The sequence below is a fragment of the Stegodyphus dumicola genome, chromosome 5 (assembly GCF_044657685.1).
Source record: "Stegodyphus dumicola isolate Sdum_Otavi_A_Nest chromosome 5, ASM4465768v1".
In the NCBI taxonomy this organism is placed as follows: domain Eukaryota; kingdom Metazoa; phylum Arthropoda; class Arachnida; order Araneae; family Eresidae; genus Stegodyphus; species Stegodyphus dumicola.
Genome location: NC_140772.1, coordinates 188,489,369 through 188,515,335, shown reverse-complemented (window position 1 = coordinate 188,515,335; position 25,967 = coordinate 188,489,369). Strand labels below are relative to the sequence as shown.

The 25,967-nt window shown below is 31.8% G+C and overlaps 1 protein-coding gene across 8 annotated transcripts in view; it reads left to right on the top strand.

The window, feature by feature from the left end:
* LOC118200382 (adhesion molecule nephrin-like) overlaps positions 1-25,967 on the top strand; it is a 513,425-nt gene that overhangs the window by 354,986 nt on the left and 132,472 nt on the right. For 7 of the 8 annotated variants that reach the window (XM_085817483.1, XM_085817481.1, XM_085817482.1 and 4 more), the window contains one exon: positions 8,794-9,084. The exons of the other annotated variant lie outside the window; for it this stretch is intronic. In XM_085817483.1, coding sequence (XP_085673609.1) covers positions 8,794-9,084 — 291 coding nt within the window. The remainder of the gene's footprint in view (positions 1-8,793; positions 9,085-25,967) is intronic. 8 annotated transcript variants of the gene reach the window in all.

The window sequence follows — 25,967 nt, the reverse complement described above, 5'->3', positions numbered from 1 at the left end:
AGGGCAGAAATAACAATTTCTGTTCCGTATTCAGATGTGAATTGATAACTATTTATGTGTCTTTGGATTGTGTTTTAGATCGATATCTGTCTAGAGAAATATAGACAGCCGAAATATAATCTAATACCTACATAGTTCGTGAAGTATTAGAGAGTTTAAAGGAATAAGAAGTATCGAAAACTCAAGACTTTGTCCCATTCCACATTCCTCCATCTGCAATCGTTATCATCTCATGTAAATCTGTAATATAATAATATAGCTCTTAGACTAGTAAAAGAGGGGACTTCCAAGTATCAGGTTTATGCTGAAGCTTTGGCATGCCTTGAACTATGCTCAGAAGACATACTTTAAAAATTTTTAAAGACACGTTCCGACAGACTCATGGTGTCGTAGTGTATCTATTGTACTGTGCTCGGTTTCCAGTGCGAGAGGTAGGATAAAACGGCTCTTACTCGGTTGTTTTCAGGCTATTTACATAGCTTGAGATATTTCCGTGGTACTACAATACCTCCAAATTGCGTCAATTGTAAAAACTATGAAGCTACTGCACAAGGTCGCCTTAGTGGTGTGGCGTTGGTGCCTGAAGATCTGATGAAGAGACCTAATTTCGTGTTGGAAGTTATGAAGGCGAATTAAGTCATGAGTTTGATCTTATTCAGATAAGAGGGATTAGTAGGAAGAAGAAGAAAAAGACAACATTTCCCCAAGAATAGTTCCATAGCTTCACAGAACACTGAAAGGTAGCGAAAATCGGTGCGGATCAGCAATTGAGCGGCAAAGAAGAATATGCCTGGACAAGACCATTGTGATCATCATTCGCGAAAAAGGTGTCAGATGAACATGGTATTTCTTCGAACATTGAATGTAGTTGTGGAGAAGAGGATGAAGGATTCTCAGATAATAAAACATGAGTGGACGTTTGATGTACTTGAAAATAATGGCACGAAAAGTACGCATATTTGCATTGGCTTTGCTAATGTTATATTGTAGCCGCAAACTGTGTCTCCATTTAAAATTGTTAATTTATACTTATATTTATTTTTATAATTTTATATAAATCTTACAAATGGCAGAGATTTAAATTTGGAACCGCAATCTGCACAACATTTTAAACTCAAGTTCTAATAAATAGGTCATTTAAAACCCACTAAGTATTTAACTCACAGATTTAGCAGAAATTCGCTTAAATCTTAATGAAAGGGTTAAATAAATTTAACTTAGCAATTAAAATAAATTTAAATTTGAAATTTAAAATTAAAATCCGTTAAATTTGAAATTTCCTTTCCTAAATTTAATATATTTATATTTAAATTAGCACTTGAAATATTAGCCAACATTTTTCATCATATATTTCTAAATTTGTATTTTACATATTTTATGCTTATGATTGACCAAAACATTTCTTTCCGTAAAATAAGAAGGAAGTAGTGAATTCAATGAGAAATAGTGTAAACCATATATACATGTACTTTTTTATAAAAGACAAATTTAACTGAAATGCAATTTTATGTTCTATTGAGCAAGGAAAATATACATAAATAACATTCTCAAACAAATATTGATAAATGCCTTTATTCCGAACTCTTTCTAATTTTGAGAAAACAATTCTAATATATTTGAAGAAACTACATTAAAAGTTAAAACATTCCATGAATACGTATGTTTTAAAAAGTTTATTTTCTTTAATTTAGTTTTTTTTTTCGCTTTGAATGTATTAATGAGACGTATTTTATGAACTTAACAATGGCAGTTTAAAAGTCAATTCATTTTTTCAACAAGTTTCCAATGAAGTATCCAGCACAAATCCCAGTGAAGTACAGAGAAAGAAGCAGAGGTGCATGTCCTTCTATTGCTTTAAAAATGACATTATTTCTTCTGTTCAGAGAGGTAACATAATAATCATTTGGAACATTTCCTTTACGTTTCGTTGTCGCGAGGTCAGTTTTTGTTTGTTGCAGATATTTGTCGACAGGAAGATCCGTCTTATTTTGTTCTTCGTTCTCGTTTAAGTTTCGTTTAGTGTATTCATGTTTGTCATTGTTACGGACATTATCGCCAGAATCTGGCAATATATTGGAAATTACGTAAGTGACGTTTTCTTCCATTGTTACTGTGTTACTTGGAAATGAGTCATTTCCACTCTTAGTCGTAAAATGATTAGTGTCACAGGAATCCTTTCTAAAGTTATCTGTCGGTAGGTCGGCTAAATTACTATAATCTTGATTGTGTGTATCTCCACAAATTGTGTTGATGCTCTTCTCAATTTTCTCAAGGGAACTCTCGCCTTTGATATCAGATTGAATCTTAGTGGATGTTTCATTTTGTGTGTCTTGATTGTTTGACACTTCACAGTTTTCAGCAACTATATCAGCGACTTCTTCAGATTCGATATTGCCAGAACCTTGAAATTGTTTACTATTCAATTCTTCACCATTGATAAAATTTTTATCAATGTCCGGTAGATCATTGTAAATTTCACGTCTGATTTCTTCGTTAATCGTTGTCAATACGCTTTCTTCAGAACATGTATTCTTGCTTTTTAGAGGAATTTGACTGTTTGAAGGGGAAAGAGTTGTATCATATTCTGTCCATAGATCTATTAAATTAATGTCATCTTGCAGGTTCATTTTACTAATGAAGATGGGGCTCATGCTTATCTCCTTATACGCCAATGGAATCTTACAGTAGATACGAGATTTCTTTTCATCCGAAATTTCTGGATATCGCTCTACAAGTGTTTCTCTTGTTTCTATCAAAAAGCTTCTAATGCTATCATTTGAATCGACATAATTTAGTTTTGCACTTTCATCAGTTTTCATTTCGTTCCCGCAGAATATTTTCCCAAAATTATCTTCATTTTCATTAACAGCAGAAATTTCTTGGGAAATTTTTCTTTCTTGATAATATGCAACACATTCCGTAGAAATGTTAGGAAGAAGAATATCGTTGTCTCGTGTAATACGTTTCTTAGTTGGCAACATTGATATATCCAGAATATTTTGTGTTGCATCAAAATTCCTATTTTCATTAGGTTTCAAATTGTATGTATAACTTTTATTAATTCTATTTGCACAAATTAATATATAAAACATTGTCATATAAAACAATATTAGCATACAACTTGCCTTCAATTCAAGATAGTTAAAAACGCTGGGAGCCAAAGCATTCGTTGGCACGAAAACCACAATCGCTGTTGGTATCAAGAAACAAAGTACGAAAATTATTTTACTTTTCAATACATGCATTATGCACTTCAATCACCGTTTTACGGCTCTCTCTCACCACCTAACACAGTTTCTAATTATCAAATCGCTTTTCTATAAAGCTTTAAATTAGCAACTTAAATCACTTTCTGAAAGCAGTTCACTCCAGAAACAAAATAAAGTTTTATTTGAAATATATTGTTTAGATTAATTTTCCAACAATATTGGTCTCTTTCATTCCAAGAATACTTTAACAATGCAAAATGATGTAATTGTTGTAAAAAATTGGAAACTTCATGGACAAAACCTTATATATATAATAATAATTAATAAATATTTGATGTCTTTTTCTTAATATTTTACTGCTATACGGAAATTTTCGGTGCTGAAGTACATAAATACGGAATTACAACTGTAACCGCGAAGTGAAAATTTACAGAGATATTTTAGAATTTTATAGTTAGGTAATAAACACATTTCAAATTCATTGATTAATACATTACGATGTTTTTTAAGAAAACGCAAATAAAAAATCTCTTTTTATAAAAATGTATCAAAATTTAAAAAAAAAACAAATTATAGGTGTGACTGTATATTTTACTCTGTTACTGAATAATAAAATATGCATTTTAAGGCTCCTTGAAAATTTAATAAACCGTTTTATGAGAAGCTTGGACAGCTAATTCATTTGAACGGTATTTTGTAAATATAGGATATGTCCAGAACGTGATGTGTAACATAGATCGCTTCCCTCTTTTAAGATAAAACGTATTTTTACTCAATAAAGTAGGTGGTTTTTCTTCTGAAAATAAAATAAAATTCTTGACACATTTCCAATAAATAGTATCAGCTGTCTTTGCATTCTATCGAAATCAGGAAAATGTTCTCAAAATTCTTCAAATGTTTAAGTTGTTATGCGGTCTCGCAGTACCTGTATTTTTATCCCAGGAAGATTCACTCTGTTTACTAGAAAAAAAAAACTCTCAAGACATTTAACCACAGTGCAACAAATGCTGAACCGGGTATTTAATAGTTTTGATTTCCAACTTGCCTCAAGGGAACATTTAATTAAATTCCAGCAAATTGAAGGAAGTATACTACAGAAAAGAAGGTGCAAAATTTAATATGCCGTGTTATAAAGTCAAGTAGTGTCCACGTGAGTCTTTTTAATGATGTATTTTCGTGTACGATATAACTACTGATTTATTCAGAGGTCGTAGCACGTTTTTATATCCTCAGCATATATTTAGATACTAAGAAATTTAAAACTTATTCACGGAACGAAATTCTAAAGGCATGGTCTTAGGCAATATTTATGGGTTATTTGGTCATCGGCTGTTGGGTTTTAGACTAATTTATCGGGAGCTATTTAGTTTGGCCTTCATATCTTGCGCTACTTTGTCATTTCTGAAAGTGGTTAATTAGGAATTCTTCGAAGGCCATCCGCGAAACTTGTTCCAGATTCATTTCAAATAAATTTTTATTTGAACTTTTATTTTTATTTGAATTTTTATTTGAGTTCAAATGTATGTTTTTTCCGTACGCGTCTATGAAAGGAAGAAGAATTTCAGCCGAGGTGGTAGGATATAGTTGTTGCAACAAACTGTTCATTGTATTTATTCCCAGCATCTTTGCTTTATATTTTTACGGAATGGAATCTGTTATTACTCGTGATTTCATAATTATTTTATTTGCTGACGGTATTGTAGCTTGGTGTAGTTGTCCAAACATTGACAATATCGAATCCAGTATAAACAACTTAATGTTCGAAATTCATGATTTTGCTGGTGATCTCAAATTCAATTTTAAGCCACTTAACTCTATTACTGGGTTATTTATAACAAAAACACGTCTATACAGTTAGAGTCGGAACATTTCCTTAAATGGTCACATCTTACAGTTGGACAGGAATTCCAGAATCCTTGAGTGTGTCCTTGACACTGAAATCACCTGTTAGAAGCCAATCGATCTACTTTTATCTAAGGCTAGAAAGAGACTGAATATTTTTAAATTTATGTCCGGTGACATCTGACGACAAGATCCTAAGGAGAACGTATCAGTCTTATAAGACCGATTTTCTAATATGGTTATCAAATCCTACATGTAGGCTTGGATACAACTTTTCAAAAAAAAATTGGAATAACAACTGACTGCAGCACGCCTCGTTACTGGACTTGGCAAGACTACTACACTTGAAATCTGTCTCTACCAATCTGTTTGCAACGCTTGCAGCTGAGAAGTCTCTTAAAGTATAGTGTACCAGTTTATAAGGGCGTTAGTGCATAATCTTGCTTTTTCTGTTTTGTTGTATAGGCGGAATGTTTTTTGCCCTGTTTGAACTCTGATTTGGTCTTACAATTAGTTATTTTTCGAGCGGTGGCAAACCTTCTGGAGTCTGCCTGGAGCTTCAGGTTATGTATTGGAGCCCAGGTGAACTAGTTTGCGATAGTGTTCCCTGAAAACAAACAAAAAAAAATATTCTAAATGTAATTAACAAAGGAATAAATTGTATCGATCGCATGTTACGTATTTATAAATTTATCTTTCCTCTTTTATGTAAATACGTAAAACGTATACTTCATCATAAGTACGAGTATAATTATCAGCAATATAAGTTATACTTAATGTTATTTATCAAGTGATTAATTTTGTACGTTAATGAATGTTGCACGCACGCACACAATTAGCTGTATACAATTAGCTGAGAAGTAATTATAGTTCTTATTTATAAAGTGTTAATTTCTTTTCGCCTTCTTTCGTTTCTTTAAAGTGAGTGTTCTAAAAGAAATATAATAACACCATTGTAAATCATAGTTTACTTACTTACGTAGCACATTTGCTTAAATAAGTATCAGAATTTGTATCGTCTTTATTAAATATGATGCAAAAATACTGAAATTTTGTTTTGTATCTGTAATTTTTATACGACATTTTAATTTTCTCCATGGAACCTTTAAATGAATAAAAGATTGTGTTCTTTTTTGCGCAATTCAATTTAAATTTTATTTTATTGCTTTCCTATTTGAATAATTTAATAAAAAGATGAAAATATATATTTTAAGGAAGTTCTAAGGTATGCGAATCTTTCTAAGGTATCGAAGATTATTTTATCGAAAGAAAGAACTATTTCATAAACGTTTCCGATATCTTCCAATCATATGAATACGAAACGTATCATCTGAGATAATCTATATATTGAAAAGAATTTCATTCATATAATACCATACAAGTGAGTAGAAGCCTTAAATCCAGTCAGCATCCCTCTCATGCCTTGTCAAGATCGATTAAGTTCAAGCTTCAAGAATAAAAGGAAAATGAAAAAGATGTGTTATTATTCAGCTGATATCTTTAAATTTCGAAAAGAAACTAATTTTTATTTAGAATCGTCATATGAGAAATTCAAAGGTTAATACAAAGTTACCTGAATTATTGAAGGCCCTGAAAGTATGGAAGCGCTGCAATGAACTTACAAATTAATAACAGGAAAACATTTTATTGAAAGCTTGTCTAAGGGCAGGAATACCATTGGAAAGGCATTTATTCAAAGAAAAACTAACTTAGATTTATATATTTGTCGCACATAGCAGGAAAACTACATATACAAGGCCTAAGCTATTAGCCAGTTTAGCAAGTGGAATTTGACTCAGACGAAACTAATATTTTTCATCTTTAACTACAAACCTGCTTGGTTATTGACACTCGGATATAAACAGCGTACATTTATTTACATTTGATGTAGATTATTTTTTACTTGAAATGAAGAATAGAAGACATTCTTTTTGCAGAGATGCATTTTATCTCTTTAGTACACATTTTAAAATTTTCTGTTTAAATTGAAAGGAAATTAAAAAATTACCAGTAAAATTCTTAAAGAATCCAGAAAACTTTACTTCTTAAAAAAATAATTACTGTTTACAGCACCCACATATCATGTTTTAATTTGTGTTGCATTTTTTCCAACTTAACTACGTAATATTAAGATACATTTAGCTTTTTGAGTTGGAGTTGGTAGTTTAAATAAGTTAATGATTTAGCAAAGGAAGCTATCATAAACACATTGTAAAAGAATGCTAAAGCATTTTATTCTAAGATATTGAGTATACTGTGGTAATACAGAAGACATAAAAGAAAACAGTATGAACGTTTATCAGTTTTTAAATATTTAGGTATTAGAAGGAACTGGTATTAAATCAGCTGATCATGAAAGGCAATTTGCAGTTTACAAAATTTAGATACCTTTGCCTTATATTAAACCCTCTTGAAAAAAAAAAAAAAAAAAAAAAAAAAACAAGCAAGGAAAAGAAGGTATAAAAGGAAGCGACTTAATTTTAATTTCTACCAGTAATAATACTTTTAATTGTAAATTAAGTAATGTTTTTAATTGTAGTAAAACTTAAGTAATACTTTTAATTGTTATATAATCAAGGCATTTTTTTACTGTTCTTTTCATATTTTAATTAATTTCTTTACTACTTATTTATTGCATTTCAAATATATTGTATTAAAGAATAGAAAAAGTTGTATCAAGATTCATATTTTAATTAATTTCTTTACCACTTATTTATTGCATTTCAAATATATTCTATTAAAGAATAGAAAAAGTTGTATCAAGATTCATATTTGTTTTAATTATCCCAATGGTATAAAAACCTTATACATAAACTAAACATCAAAAAATTATTTCTGGTACCATTTTAATTAATTAAAGTAAGCTAACTGGGATTATTCAATTATGGCAAAGCACACGAGGGCTATCTACCTAAAGGGAGGGATGCCTTCGTGGAGGACTTTCTAAGTGAAACTGGCTCGTATACATGTTACAAACGGGGAAAAGCACGAAAACGCCCATGCAGCCAGCCCGTTCGCCGGATTCGAACCCCGGACCGAACTAACAGTGTTCAGCGTCTTTGCAACTTGGCCGATGGTGGGCCTGTAAGCTAACTGATTTTAATTTTCTTAATTCAATTTCGAAGAATACACATGTTTGATTATCTAAGTCTTGCATGCCATCAAATTTAAGACAGCCCACGAATCGATAATTTTGTGTCGGGCTTAAAAAGATTAAAAATATGTAACTAAAGATGTTTCCCTCGCTGGCATTTTATTACTTTATTATTCAATAAAGTATTATTAACAGAAATGATTGATTTAAACAGCAGCTTTAATTAAGAAATTGTGATTTAATATACATGTTGCGATGTAAATGTGAAGGAACTCAAAACACGTCCTCGTTTTAAACATGAAACTTATATTAAATAACTGCACAATACAAGTATAAACAAGAAAATAACATATAACACTTATAAGTACGAGAACAGAACTAAATAGTGAAGAATAGACAGCATAGCAGCTGCCTTGCGAATGCGTTCGTCTGAGTCTGACTATTCAACTGAATTAAGAATGTTCTTTGGCATAGTTCCAAAAGCGAAAGAGTCAGGTTGAGTTGTTCTGTTCCGGTGCACCGGAACAATACACTAAAATAAAGTGACAAATATCACTTTGATTCATTACCTTTATCTGAAACATTTGCTTTTATTTTTAGAAACAGTAACTGAATGGATTTTAATAAAATCAATTATAACACTTTCAGATCCACCGATTGTATCCCTGAGCATACGTAGCTCCACAAAGCAACACTCTGCTTTCTTAGAAGGAGACGACGTTCGCTTTGCTTGCGAGGTTAAAGCAAATCCTCCCGCAAACGAAGTAGGTTGGTTGTTCGAAGGTAAACCTCTAAACCCTGATGACTCAGAGTTGGTGGTCAGTTTCCGGAGCTTGTTAGTTCGCAGAGTGAAGAGGAAGCACCGTGGGAGGTATCAGTGTTATGCCAGCAATGCTGAAGGAACAGGACACAGCAGAGTCATTAATCTCAGAGCTATGTGTAAGTTATTTTAACATTTTTTTTTTCTGAAGCAAACGTGATGTCGAAGCTATTAAGGTATTGAAAAGCATGTTTACTGAATTTCACACCATTAATTCTTATCTGTAGGGAAAAAACAGGAGAAAGTGTTTATTTTGAAGCATGTCGTTTAATAAAGCACAAATTTTACAGTTAATATTACTTATATTTTGTAACAGCACCTTAAAATTTATTTAAGAACAACGCAAATTTGAGACTCAAAGAGAAACGTAAATTTGACACCTCAGAGATATGTAAATTTGAGACCTCAGAGAAACGTAAATTTGCACGTTAAACGAAACCAAATCAGTATCGCCGCTGCATTTCATAATTTTTTTCTTTTTTTTTTTTTTTTTTTTAAATTTTCTAAAAGAATATTTGATTTGTAAAATGTTTCGCATGTAACTGATACTTCATGAGCATGTATAATGAAATACATACTTCAAAAATCATTAAGCTAAGTAGAATACTTAAATTAAGATTAAAAAAAGTTGCAATGAATTTCAAATATGAAGGCAGTCAAAAATTACCTGACAAGTTTAGTAATAAAATATGTACAAGTGGAATCGAAATCGTTTCATTATTTTTTTAAATGTTCCTTATCACATTCTACAGAGATACATGTAATCTTTACTAAAACATGAGCTCCATGAAAATTTAACTTCTAATTTGTTAGCCATTGCGCAATTTTTTGTTTCTATTTGTTAGTGCTCAATTTTCTCCTACTGCTTCCTTGTAAAATTCAGAAACATGAAAATGGCTGAATGCGAGGTCTATTGACTATGCAGAACATGGATTGGAATTTAAAAGCAAGTTCATGATCTCTTTTGTTCTTATAAGTGCATGTTATCTTGCTGTGGTGATGTACCAAAACTTCACAAATTACAATAATTTCATCTGATTATAAATTTTCATAAGTTCCAAAGCAGATAGATCATTTTGTGAGTGGCTGTTGACTGGTGAGTTGCAGTGTGATTCTGAACGAAGATACTGTATCAGTCGAAGATAGCGCTACTTTTAACTAAAAGACTGTTGAAGCAGGGTGCAGGCCTTCGAAATTATTTCGTGTCTTTTGATGAATGCACATATATTTCTTTCCATAAAATTAAAAAATGGCATTTATGTTTTCTTTTTTTTAATATATGCTATAAACGGGGGGGGGGCTAGTTTTAGCAGTTGTCTGCTGACGCTGTTTTCCAATCAGTTTTAAGAATCTTACAAAAGTGAAAAAGAAAATTTAACAATAATTATCTCAAAAGTGAAAGATGTTACGGCTTGAAAGATTTATATATAAGAAATTTAAATCTGCAAAAAGAAAATTTAAAGCGTATTGCTGATTGGTTTTTTTCTTTTATTCATATACACGCTGAATAAAAGAAGGGTGGATAAGACCAACAAATCTCGGCAACTTATCTTACGACTTCACTTGTGAAAGGACATAATTGCCTGACATTGACAAATAACCAAGCTACTTTCTCCGAAGACACAACAATTCTTTGTGGAAATGAAACTTGCAGTGATCTTTCATTAACTTTCATTCCTTTCCATTTGGCACACTAGGATTTTCCCACAGCTGATATCCGAAATAAACAAACAAACAAAAAAGATCTTGACCCCCTGAGGGGCATTTAGTCTAAATCAGAGAGAAAACAGGCAGGATTCAAGGATTTAGTTAATATATTTAGAGAGCAATTTCTCAATCGCACTACAAGCACTCAGATGAGAACATAAATATAAACGAAAATTAAATACTCTGAACCGGGATTGAGATGTGACTGAATTCAGGTTAACTAGGCCAGCTTTGTACAGTTTCTTTTCCTTAACACGTTATAATATTGATAGGTTAAAATGCATGCGCTCTAATGCTCCTTTTCTCCACATAGAATTAAATATCAATATTTTTAGTTGCTATAAATTTACGTCTAAACTTTTCCCAAATTATATTGCACGACCACCATTAATCTTTCTAAATGCCTCGTCTTTATTCAACTACTGTCAAGAAATTAATTAATTAATGTGTGTAATTTTAAATCGTTCTTCGTGTACTTTTATTTACACAAGGAAGAATTACTCTGCAAAATTATTTAGAATGCTTGAAAGAACCGGTCTTCAGAATTTTAACGTGTTAACTTTGATACAAATATTTAGGGCATAATTGTAAAGCTGATGTATGTTTATTCGTGATGTCAAATGCTTCTTTAATATCGTAACTTATAGTCACAAACCAATATCACAATTAAATTTCTAATGCGCTGTCAAAATAAAATATAAGATTAAGTTTCGCAGCCTTTCCTAGAAAATATTCTTAAATAAAGGTCATAACATCGTTAATAAGAACAAATTGATTTTCAGGGTATTAATTCGTAAAATTTTTGGATGATGATATTCTCGCTGTAACCCAGAGTGAATCATGAGTTTGAATTGCTATTAACATTATTATTACTATTACTACTCTTTGAAGTATGATTATTACTGTTATACTATTTTTATTAGCACTATTGTAATAACACTCAACTATCAATCTGGTACTAGTATTTTTTATAACCAATGCAAAGATGCCGTGCAGTGTTTAACAGGCTAACACTCAAACCATACTGAAGATACATCTATACATTTAATAGTTTTTTATTCATGAAAACAATTCTAATTTGCGCAGTTATGAACTTAGATACTACAACAAAGTTTCAAATTTGAAAATTATGTGACACATCACACAGAAAATGCTTTACGGTGCACAGACTGGGAATCGCTGGCTTAAGGAATGATTATTATAATTTAACATTTTTTTACAGTTGTAGAAAATTATTTACAAATTTTATTCTTAATAAAATGCAATTAAAATCGGGTATTTTAAAGTTATATTTCTGTTAAAAGTTATTAAATATTAGCATTTCACGAGTTATAATGCTTTAAAAAAATAAATCAATAGATCATACTTGATTTTGAAAATTTATTGAGTATAACTTCGCCATTAGACATGTTTTAGACAAGATAACATAAAGTGCTTCAAATATTAAAGCCTTGTTTGGAGTCATAGGTAAAGCATAGCTGGTTTTGCTTCTGAGACAAGTACAATTAAAATTAGTTCGTTACGACAGTATTTTCAAGAGACGAATGGTAGAAAATGAGGGGTGGAGGAAGTTCTCATCACATCTCCCGTGATAAGTACTAAGAGAGAGTTGAGAAAAATGTTTAGATTATAGATCTTAGAATTAGTATAATTAGCATTATTTATAGCATAATTAGTACTTGAGCTTCACGATATAACGACACGTAAAAATACATATATCAATAGTTATTCATGAGGTTTGGCTGCTTGGTTAATGCTGGATTCGTAATAAGTATCAAAGATTACTAGCTAAAAATGCTTTCAATATTTTTAATAAATGTTTTCTATCGACATTTTGCAACAGTTTTTAAGAATTCTATTAAAATTATGATTTAGCGCATAAAATACTTATTCATGTAAAAGATTGGATAGAAACAGTGTGTTTGTTTCCTGATTTGTGACAAAACACATGAAATCTATCTGTTAAAGGGTAAGGATACTTTCTTAGACTTAATTAGGGAAAGCGACTGATATTCATGCTACACATGTGGAAATCAAAGATAATACCCACTCAGCCAGCTCATCTGCAGGATTTTTTAATTCTCTTCGAATTAACAGTGTTCGTTGTTGTGTGCACTCCTCAACTCGGTCCTCAGCTCAGTGCTTGAGAGGCTTATTTGAAGATATCAGCAGCGCAGGACCGAATTAGGAAGCAAAAGAGTAATAAAACAATTTAGTGTTAATTGCACTTTTCAATGAAGAGTTTCATCGTAACAGTGTAATTGATCTAAAACCGCATGGCTGATTCAGAAGGAAATCGATTCTGTGCATTCTGATAGTAATTTTCAAAGATCAAATTACCTATATTTTGTTTAGCATTTCATATGATCTATTGAGTTTAACTGAAAGAAATATTATATATATACTCGTATATATAGATAGATAGATATATATAGAAAGAAATACTTGTATATGAATAGGCTAAAAATTTGAACTAAAAAAGTCAAATAAAAGTTTTTTTAAACACGTCCTGCGCTATAAGTGCAGGATTGAAGTAGAATAAACTTAAAGCATCTAAATTAATCAGTAAATTGGAATAAAAGCAAGGCAATTATTATATAATATAATAATTCAAACAGTGTAAAAGAGGTTTAACGCAACCTCAAAACTTATCCAGTTAAACAGAGAATTCATAGTAGAACAATCCCGAAAAATAAAAATACGAAAGGGAACATATGCAAAATTATACAAATAAAATCTAATCTCATTTTATTGAAACTCCAATTCAGAACTTATCAGGGGAAAATGAATTAAAGCTTCATAAAAATCTAATATGTTTCGAAAATATTGTTGCGTGCGTACGAGTTCGTTATGAAATGAATGCACAAGTCCGATGAAAAATGAACAAAAATTTTTTATTATCACAACAAAAATGCTTAAATTTTCTCAAATTATCACGCAGTATTACAATATCTCACAGTAGTTATCTTTTAACTACTCAAATGTACAATAGAACGTAATTCAAAACAGCTAAAGAACGCTAATCCGCGAATTCACTATAATCAACAACAGCAGTTTTCTAAACAACAACAAACTAAGCAACTACTACAAACTGAGATGTTTTCCTCCTTTTATAAGATTTTAAAATCACGCGCTAGAATTTTCCAGTACTTTCTCGAAATCAAAAAGAGATATTTATTTATTTAATACACGCGCTCTTGTATTTTCAATTTTCCGGCTTAGCTTTCTTTTAATATTCGTCACGCGCTGCACTGCGCGAGAAATAAAACCATTTAATTTATAATTAAACTAACATTAGCTTTTTAAATACCAAATTCGTAACACTGCCCCCTTCCCAAGGACTGCACGTCCCGGGCAGTACAATCCCTGGACAGGAAGCTAAACTTACAACTGTGGCATAAATGCAACTGAGGCATAAACATTATAGCATTTATAGCATTACAATATCAAACAACATGAACAATAAATGCAATAATTAACTTAAAACTGCAATCGCTAATAGAATACATTTTGAGGCTGTTAGGATATATACAGATCGCAGTAAAAATGAACATGAACAGACTAGTAACGGTTATTTTATTAAATTTTCGCGGACAGGTACTATCTCTCAAGGGCGGAAATAACAAATTCTGTTTCGTTTTCAGATGTGAATTGATAGCTGTTAATATGGGTCTGGATTGTGTTTTAGACCGACATTTATCTAGGGAAATGTGGACAGCCGAAGTGTAATCTAATACCTACATAGTTGGAAAAGTATTAGAGAGCTGAAATGATTTACAGGTATCGAAAAGTCAAGATTTTGTCGCATTCCATATGCCTCCATCTACAGTGGTTTTCATCTCATGTAAATCTGTAATATAACCATATAGCTCTTAGAATAGAAACGGAGGGGACTTTCAAGCTCAGGTTTATGCTGAAGGTTTGACATGCCTTGAACTATGCTTTAAAGGACATACTTTAATTAAGAATTCTTCCAGACAAGTTCCGACAGACTCATGGTATCGTAATGCAGGTCCTGGTACAGTTCTTGTTTTCACCTGCGAGAGGTAGGATAAAACAGCTCTTACTTGGTTGTTTTCAGGGTATTTTCTTAGCCTGATGCGTCAAATGTAGAAAATCAGCAAGCTACTGCCTAAGGTCCCTTTAGTGGTACTGCATTGGTGCGTGAAGATCTGCTCAAGAGACATAAATTTGTGTTGGAAGTTATGAAGGCAAATGAACTCAGGGATTTGAACTTGTTCAGATAAGAGGGATTAGTAGAAAGAAGAAGTATAACGCAATAGTTTCCCAAGAATAGTTCCATAGCTCCACACAACACAGAAAGATAGCGAAAATCGGCGGCAAAGAAGAATATGCCTGGACAGGACCAGTATGATCAGCATTCGCGAAAACGTTGTAGGATGAACACGATATTTTTTCCAACATGGAATGTAGTTGTGGAGAAGAGAATGAATGATTCTCAGATAATAAAACATGAGTGGCAGTTTGATTTATTTGAAAATAATCGCAGTAATGAGACCTATTTTCTAAACCCTAAAATTCAAATTCCAGTGATATACAGAGAAAGAACTAGAGGTGCATGTCTTTCTCTTACTTTAAAAATAACATTATTTCTTCTGTTCAGAGAGGTAACTTAATAATCATTTGGAACATTCCCTTTACCTTTCGTTGTCGATAGGTCAGTTTCTGGTTGTTGCAGATATTTGTCGACAGAAAGATCCGTCTTATTTTGTCCTTCGTCATCGTTTAAGTTTCGTTCAGTGTATTCATGTTTGTCTTTCTTAAGAAAATTATCGCCAGAATCAGGCAATATATTGGAAACTATGTGAGTGGCGTTTCCTTCCATTGTTACTGTGTCACTTCGAAAAGAGTCATTTCCACTATTAGTCGTAAAATGACGAGTGTGATATTGTAGTTTCAAACTATGTCTCCATTTAAATTTCTTAAGTAGAAGGTCAACCAAAGGAGAAAACCTCACAAAGCTATAGTGCCATGAAGAACCCGTAGGTATTAGAACAGCTGGACAGTTGCACGAAAATCTGGTATGAAGTGAACTCTTGAAATTGAAGATGTGCGATGAAAATTTAAAACATCACGCGTCTATGAAAGGAGGAAGAAATTCAGAGAAGATGGTGGAATATAGTTATCGAAACAAAATTTTCATTGTATTTAGTCCTAGCAACTTTGCATCATACATTTCCCGACTGGAATTTGTTATTACTCGTGATTTCATAATTGGCTTACTTGCTGACGATATTCAACTTTGGTGCAGTGGTCCGAACATTGACAATATCGAATTCAGTATCAACGAATTAATGTTGAATATTCAGGATTTTGCTTGTGATCAAAACTCAGTTTTAACCCACTTAAATCTATTAGACCGATTCTCTAATATAGTTTTCAAATCCTACATGTAGCCTGGGATATAAATTTTAAAAGAATTTTCCAATTATTTAAAATTGGAAACGTTACAACTGACTGCAGCACGCCTTGTTAAGCGACTTCCCAAGACTACTACAGCTAACTCTTTCTCTACCAATCCGATTTAAAATGCTTGAAGCTGAGAAGTATCTTTAATCTTACAATATATTTTAGCAAGTTCTCTAATTTTCGTTATGAACATCATACTCTTAACATTTTGAATGATAGGAGAAGAAATCAAAGATTAACCCTCTGAGCGTTATGACCGGGTTTAGGCGGTCAAGACGGCCTACCTCGAAAGCGTTACGGACGCTTCTAGGCGGTCACTGGAAAAGTGTTCGAGAGCGATACTGACGGTTCTAGGCGGTCAGTGATGAAGACCTCGAAAGCGTTATGACCGCTTTAAAGCGGCCGTGCAGATGTCTCCAGCCCCCCTTATTTCTGGAACCCTGGAGATCTCTAAATGACAGTTCTCAGTAGGAGGCAAAGAAGGTTGCTCTTTTTCGTTTTAGACCGCTATGTTTAATCGCCAAGAAAACGCTTGAACATGTAATGGTTTATAAACAAACAAACGTGGGCATTCTTCGCGAAATGAAAAAGTAGCATGTAAGCATGTTTTTTCAATAGTCTCTTTAAACAGATAACATTTTCATAAAATATCCTTTAGTTTTTAAATTGATTGTTCAGAAATATGCGAAATGCTCGTGAATTCAATTAAAAAATAGCATTAGGAAATATTTAAACAAATTTACTTATGGATATATAGAAACATAATTAAAACCGACAAGTTATAAGTTTTAATTATTCGAGCGAACGAATAGCGCATTTAATTACTGCATTTAATTTAATACTGCATTTAATATGAGTTATATATAATTACATGTAAAGAATAACATAATTAAGCAATAATTCAAATAAAAATTAGCCATCAACAGTAATTTATAATAAGCGTATTTTGAACGGGTTTATGAAGCATAATCTAATTTTATAGTAAAAATAATAATGGCGAATTATTTATTCATTTTGGAACAATATTCGTCGCTTATACTGGTTTGATGAAGTTCTGTTCAAATTCATTTCAAATATTCCAAATCTTTATATGTACATTGATTTCAATGCGATTTTTATTAGAAAAAAATTCAATTAGTTTGATTTTCTTACATAATTGTAATTACATTGTTCATCGCAAAATAACTACAAGTAGAAAGGCAAAGGTGTGTTAAAATTTCTGTATTTTGCTATATAAATTATTAAAATAACCAACCTACAGCCTAACAACTGAATGTCCGAAATATAACCCGCAACTTTTCTAAAAGTAACAAATTTCAGTTAAAAAAAAACCGCAGTAAATAAATAAAACGAAATACTATTAAGAAAAGAAGCACGAAAATTTACTTTTTAGTCCAAACAGATTTCAGTCCCGAAGGACTATTGCTTTCGTTTTGGCATTTTGCGTCGGACTCATAAACGTCGGTTCACTTTTCAAACTGTTGCCACAAAATGTTAGAGTCCTGCATTATATTTGAAGAAATTAAATAATGAAAAATCTGCATAAATGATTGCCTATTTCTCGCATTGTGATAAAAAAATGGTACATAGAGCCATCGAATTTTGAATGACGAAATCCTACTGCGAATATGGGCATCTGAAATCCCAAATTTGGAATTTGTTTTATTATAGATTTTATATTTTGTAAAACTTTAACGAATTTTTGATTTACAAACTCAATGCTTTAAAAGCGAGAAATGGCAACGATATATAGAAAAAAAAATACTTTTATCTCCAGCTCGCGAGACTGTGTATATCGGAAATTCTAAAGATATGCTTAATTTAACATTATTTTGCGATATTGCTCTTGAACTGAATTTTATGGTTTAAGTGCAAAGAACATGATATTTAATAAATAAAGGTAACACTCAAAACGTTAAAAAGACGCCGCTTTGGACATAATTTAAAATCTGAAAAATTTCAGATTTTTTTTTTTTTTTTTTATTTATTTATGTTTGCTTACTTTATTTTTAGTTCAAAGGGGCAATTTGCCCTGAAGAACTTTTAATTTCGCTTTGGCATTTTTCATTGAAAACTATAAACGGCGGATCACTTTTCAAATTGTTGCCACTAAATTTTATCGCTCTGTATTATACTTAAAGAAATTAAATAATGAAGAATCTGCATGAATGTACGTATGTTTCTCGCATTGTAATAAAACAACGGTACCTAGAGCTATCAAAATTTCAAAAATGGAAGCCCTAATTTGAATTTGAAATTTGTTTTATTATCGATTTCATATTTTATAACACTTCAACGAATTTTTGATTAAAAAACTAAACGATTTCAAAGCGAGTTTCAAAGCGATTTTATCTGCAGCGCGAGAGACTCTAAGATACGCTCATTTTAAAATAATTTTGAGATATTGCTGTTGAACTGAACTTTGTGGTTTGAGTACATAGAACATGATATTTAATGAGGTAACACACAAAACGTTGAAAACACTCCTTTGGACGCAGTTTAAAATCTGAAACCTTTCATATTTTTATTTATTAGTTCAAAGGGGCTTATTAGTATTTAAAACAATAGTCCTTGAGAGACTATTGTTTTAAATACTAATACTGTTTTCGTTTTTGCGATTTTGCGTTGAATCACTATAAACGGCGAATCACTTTTCAGACTGTTGCCACCAAATTTTAGAGTCCCGCATTACATTTGAAGTAAGTAAATAATGAAAATCTGCGTAAATGTGTGTATATTTCTGGCATTGTGATAAAAAAAAGGTTTGAAAAAAGGCCATCCAAGTTTGAATGCCGTAATCCTCCTACGAATATGGGCATGTGGAAGATCAAATTTGATATTATCTATTTCATATTTTGTGAAACTTTAACGAATTTTTGAGTAACAAACTCAACGATTTCAAAGCAAGCAATAGCAACACTCTACGGGGGTGGAAACCTTTTTATCTCCAGCGCGCGGAATTGTGTACCGGAAATTCTAAATATATGCTCATTTTAAAATTAATTATCGACATTGCTATTGAACTGAATTTTATGGCGTAAGTGCAAAGAACATGATATTTAATAAATAAAGGTACCACACAAAACGTTAAAGAAATGTCTTTTTGGACGTAATTTAAAATCTGAGACCTGTAATATTTTTAAAAAAAAATTTTTTATTGTTTTTTGAATGCATGTTGTTTGCGAATGACGCAGTAGTCGTGTGTAATTTGAATATATAATAATTATTTGTGCTATTTTTTATTTGAAATGCATAGAATTCTCTAAAATAGTAGTATTCTTAGATTGAATATTGTCTAAGCAGGTTCAATGATATTTTAACTTCATTACCATATCAAATACAGTTTCTTTTTAATTTAAAAACTTCGCCAGCGGTCTGAAGCAACTTTTTGAATCACAGGATGAGTTTTACTAAAATTTGTAGTAGTCCGAATTTTTATAAGTATTCAGAGTTACTGAAATAAAAAAAGCTAAACTTTTTAGAATTTCTTTATCAAAGTATTACATCTTAGGTCAGCAAGACCTGATTAGTAAATCTGGGAAAGGATCTATGATTGTTTAGTAAGAAGTAAAAAAAAAGTACTCTAGGTCTAAGCAGTAAAAGAAAGCCTGTCCCTCTATCGAAAATTGTCAAGTATGTTAGAAAGATTTTGCAAGACATTAATATTTTAGCTCAAACATGATTTTTTCAAAATTTAGTCTCTTGTTTTGGAGATGGTGTTCAAGCATCATAATTTTATTTTCACATGTGCAGAATTTTTATATTTTTTATTGATCGCTGTATTTTTAACTTCCATAGCATAAATTAAAGAAATACACATCAACTTCAGCCATAAACAGATGACTTAAGAGAAATTTGTTTTGACATATTATGTGAAAGATTAATAAGTACTATAACACAACAATATTACATGACAGTAATATTAAATGCTTTTGCATTTATGTTACATGACAGTAATTAGAAAACAATAACTGTAGATGCGAAAAAAACCTGTACTTATAAACTTCTGCATTTTTAAAGAAAGTACAAAATAGTTCAGAATAGCAGATGGTTTTCAGATTATTCAGTAAGGTCATCGTAAGTATATTCTCTTCACGTTTCGGAAGAACTGTAGTAGTTCAGATTTGTTGTAAAAGACTAATTACACCCCTGGGGATTCGCGTACTTACGGAACGGAAAAACAAGCTTTGAAACGTACTCATACAAAAGTCCTACCTTTTGTTCGACAGATAAATGACAGATGTGATAATTTGAACACATGCTTTCAATCAGTTGTTTCCTTCTAACAAAGCGTCTTGGGCGGCTAGCAGGATCCTAGCAAAGTCTTGTAATAGTCTCTTGTTTTAAATATGCTGTATTCGAACTCAAATTCAAAGACGGGCATTTAAAGATTTTATTAATGCTTTTTTTTTTTTTTTTTTTTTTTTACATTCGACGATTCAATATTTGTTTAAAAAATAAACACATAAATTAACTTGCATAGCAGATCAAAATTATGTTGCTGGGGAAATGTTTCATCAACAGTTATTAGTAGTTATAACAGCATAACTAAATAAGCCCATTTCGAAATATGGATGATATTGCATTCATTATTTTTAACCTGAAACAATATCAAGTTGTTATTACTAGGTAAAATGGCTTAAAATAAGCTCACACATTATAAGAAAATTTTTTAAAAGAAAATTGGATTCACTTTCTTTCACATAATTTCTGACCAGTTCTTCCAAAATATTTTAAAGCTTAATTTACTACGTAATAGAAATGTCTCCACGTTCGTTGTTTTTAGTTAGTAATTTTAATTGGGGCTGTTATATAAGAAGGCTATTTATCGTTGTTGTGTTATAGTACTTATTTTATTGTATAATGCAAATTTTTATCAATTGGTTAATTTTATAATGTATAGAGGAATTTAAAAAAGAACAAAAGTAATTTCCACCGTTATAATATGTCCTTAAATGGTTCCCAATAAAAACATAGTTAACTGAGTAGTATACTACATTATATTAATTAATTTACTAACCAGATAGCAAAAACATTTCAAATTCGAAATCCATCTTTTAACTAAGTACTTTTTGCAAAGTAACAAAAATTCTAATCCCTTTGTTGTTTAAATTAAAGATAAACAAAAAATGTTGTTTTTTCCCCATGAAATGCTAATTTTATATTATTTGATAAAAACTGGGAAGTGCAAAATCAAAATCCTGGCGAAATACATATACTTATGAATGAACACAGCACACAAACATTTCTTCACCCTAAGCACGAACACAAATCATATTTTAAACAGCTTAAAATGAATCTACTTTCAAAGTATTTAATTTGTGATAGATAATGACAGCTGAAAATATTTTCCAATATTACAAGATAAAATGAGGTTATTTCTCAAATAGTTTCACAAATAAACTCACAAAATAAAGAACGCTTTTATAAATTTTTAATTTGCAATACGTTAGATGCTTTATTGAAGAATTTGCAATAATATCGTTCTGACTAATTCAGAAGTCAAACAACAAAAATCAGCGTTATATTCACAAAATTTTCACAGGATGGTTTTACCGAACCATCATCTTCAGCTGCAAAACCGCAAATGAACAAGATAAGAAATAATGATTAGATAAGATAAGAAAGCCTGGACAAGAATAAGGAAGTGGCGCCATCTGTTGGCGAAACCAGAACTAAAACATAATTTCTCTAAAAGCCGAAGGTAAATTTGGATTGGAATTAGGATCGTTAACTAGAACAGAAAGATTTTTATGAATGTGAAATGCCTCTAGAAAATCCAGTTCTCCAATGGAAGATGTTTTTTGAATAATTTTGGCAGCAGAAAAATTGAAAGTGTGATTTTCGGACCAACAATGTTGAGCAACAGAAGACTTCTGTGTTTCCTTTTTTCTAACATATGCCTCATGTTCTTTGACGCGAAATTTTAAGGCTCTCTTAGTTTGACCAATGTAAATTAAACCACACTGGCAAGGAATCCTATAAATACCCCAGGAATTCATATCCGGAATGGGGTCCTTGAGTATAGAAGTTGGAATTTTATTGATGGGAGAATAAACAACCCGAAAGTTAAATTTCTGCAAAATATGTGCAACTTTATAGCTAATTGATGGAAAGAAGGGAATGACAACAGAATTTTTATAATCTCCTAAAATAAGAGTGTGGCTTTTAGTGTGTTGAGATGACAATTTTTTAACTGCTTGATTAATAATCTTGGGTGAAAAGCCCCTGTCAATAGCTATTGCTTTTAAATAATTTAGTTTTTCATCAAGGGCTAGTTTGGAGGAGCAAACTTGAAGAGCACGGAAAACATAGGAATAAAATGAAGCTAACTTTTGTTTAGTCGGATGACATGATTTAAAGTGTGGTGGAAGGCAAACCGATGAAGGTTTACGGTAAACTGTAGTACTGAAGTTGGATGTGTTACGTGTGACCAGAATATCGAGAAACGGAAGAGAATTGCAAGTCTCAAGTTCAAAAGTGAACTGAATAGCAGGATCAATAGAATTCATTGTTGAAAGAACTTTATTTAAATCATCTTTATTACCTTCAAACAGGGTAAAAGTATCGTCTACGTAGCGGAACCATGCCGGGAAGTTTAAAGTTTCAAACAATTTTGATTCATAATAATGCATGTAGATATCAGCCAGGATGGGACTGAGGGGGCTTCCCATGGCTAATCCCTCAGTTTGCTTGTAATATTTATTTTGGAAAACAAAATGTGTTTGTTTCAAACAGAGTTGAGTGAGAGAAATTAGCTCATCAATTTCGATGCAAGAGAAATGAAATTCGCGAAGTCTGGTTTCTAGACATCTTAATGCACCCTCCACTGGGACATTGGTGAATAATGATTTTACATCAAAAGAAACCATGAGTAAATTACTAGGAGAAATGTTTTTAACCTTTTTTACAAACTCTATTCAATTTTTTATGGTGTAAATGTTATTGTCTAATAGAGTGGAAAATCTAGAAACTAAATATTTAGCTAATGGATACGAGGCAGTACCTAAATTTGATACAACAGGGCGGAAAGGAATACCTTTTTTATGAATTTTGGGAAGAGCATATAATCTGGCACAATTCGCAACAGATGGGATAAGCGAATGTTTTAAGTTGCTTGAAATGATTTGCGAAGATTTGATCGCAGTTTTTATTTTGGATAAGTCCGAAGGTGAAGGATCTTTAGGGATCGGATTATATGGTCCTTCGTTTAAGAGTTTAGTGACACCATCGATGTAAGTGTTCTTATCCATGATGACTATCTGGCCACCTTTGTCGGCCTTTGAAATGATAATATCCGGGTTAGAATGAATTTCGCGCATTGTAGCTCTTTCTCTCGCAGTTAGATTTGGTTTCAAAGGTTTATTATTGAATTTCACATTATGAGCGATAAGATGCCTAATCATTTCTTTCTGTGAATCTGAAACTTTACTGAACTTGAAAGCTTTTTCGATAGGAGCCAAAATCTTTGGAATCGAGGGTTTACAGGTTTGTGAGAAGTTAAAATTATATTTTAGAATTCTCTCTTGTTATTCTGAAAGACTAACATTAGAAATATTAACTACTGGCTTGATGTTTACAATGGGAAGATTTTTTATTGATGTTTACAATGGGAAGAGCTACAATGCGCGAAATTCATTCTAACCCGGATATTATCATTTCAAAGGCCGACAAAGGTGGCCAGATAGTCGTCATGGATAAGAACACTTACATCGATGTTGTCACTAAACTCTTAAACGAAGGACCATATAATCCGATCCCTAAAGATCCTTCACCTTCGGACTTATCCAAAATAAAAACTGCGATCAAATCTTCGCAAATCATTTCAAGCAACTTAAAACATTCGCTTATCCCATCTGTTGCGAATTGTGCCAGATTATATGCTCTTCCCAAAATTCATAAAAGTGGTATTCCTTTCCGCCCTGTTGTATCAAATTTAGGTACTGCCTCGTATCCATTAGCTAAATATTTAGTTTCTAGATTTTCCACTCTATTAGACAATAACATTTACACCATAAAAAAATTCAATAGAGTTTGTAAAAAAGGTTAAAAACATTTCTCCTAGTAATTTACTCATGGTTTCTTTTGATGTAAAATCATTATTCACCAGTGTCCCAGTGGAGGGTGCATTAAGATGTCTAGAAACCAGACTTCGCGAATTTCATTTCTCTTGCATCGAAATTGATGAGCTAATTTCTCTCACTCAACTCTGTTTGAAACAAACACATTTTGTTTTCCAAAATAAATATTACAAGCAAACTGAGGGATTAGCCATGGGAAGCCCCCTCAGTCCCATCCTGGCTGATATCTACATGCATTATTATGAATCAAAATTGTTTGAAACTTTAAACTTCCCGGCATGGTTCCGCTACGTAGACGATACTTTTACCCTGTTTGAAGGTAATAAAGATGATTTAAATAAAGTTCTTTCAACAATGAATTCTATTGATCCTGCTATTCAGTTCACTTTTGAACTTGAGACTTGCAATTCTCTTCCGTTTCTCGATATTCTGGTCACACGTAAAACATCCAACTTCAGTACTACAGTTTACCGTAAACCTTCATCGGTTTGCCTTCCACCACACTTTAAATCATGTCATCCGACTAAACAAAAGTTAGCTTCATTTTATTCCTATGTTTTCCGTGCTCTTCAAGTTTGCTCCTCCAAACTAGCCCTTGATGAAGAACTAAATTATTTAAAAGCAATAGCTATTGACAGGGGCTTTTCACCCAACATTATTAATCAAGCATTTAAAAAATTGTCATCTCAACACACTAAAAGCCACACTCTTATTTTAGGAGATTATAAAAATTCTGTTGTCATTCCCTTCTTTCCATCAATTAGCTATAAAGTTGCACATATTTTGTAGAAATTTAACTTTCGGGTTGTTTATTCTCCCATCAATAAAATTCCAACTTCTATACTCAAGGACCCCATTCCGGATATGAATTCCTGGGGTATTTATAGGATTCCTTGCCAGTGTGGTTTAATTTACATTGGTCAAACTAAGAGAGCCTTAAAATTTCGCGTCAAAGAACATGAGGCATATGTTAGAAAAAAGGAAACACAGAAGTCTTCTGTTGCTCAACATTGTTGGTCCGAAAATCACACTTTCAATTTTTCTGCTGCCAAAATTATTCAAAAAACATCTTCCATTGGAGAACTGGATTTTCTAGAGGCATTTCACATTCATAAAAATCTTTCTGTTCTAGTTAACGATCCTAATTCCAATCCAAATTTGCCTTCGGCTTTTAGAAAAATTATGTTTTAGTTCTGGTTTCGCCAACAGATGGCGCCACTTGCTTATTCTTGTCTAGGCTTTCTTATCTTATCTAATCATTATTTCTTATCTTGTTCATTTGCGGTTTTGCAGCTGAAGATGATGGTTCGGTAAAACCATCGAAACTAGTCCTGTGAAAATTTTGTGAATATAACGCTGATTTTTGTTGTTTGACTTCTGAATTAGTATTTATTCGGCGTGTTATTGTGTCTTAATTAATATCGTTCTGATTTTCATTTTATACAAGATTGCCATCATGTTTCACTGATGAGCAACTTGCTAATTATTAGTCCAATATAGAGTCCTCCTTCTGTTTTCTCATAAAATCGCCTTTGTAAATTTAGAGTTTAATTTAGCAAAAGGTTTTCCACCTAAGTGGTAAAATGTCTTCGTAAAGAATTCCCTAAAGAAATCTGCCGTGTATTTATGTTGCATTTAGGGATATTTTCAAGAAGACACGCTGCTGATTGTTATTTTTAATAGGTGAACAAAAGAAATATTTTTTTAAGAAAGAATATAACTTAACTGCAAGCTATGTCTTATTCCTAGATAGCGAAGCTTGATTACAAACTCAATTTTTAAAA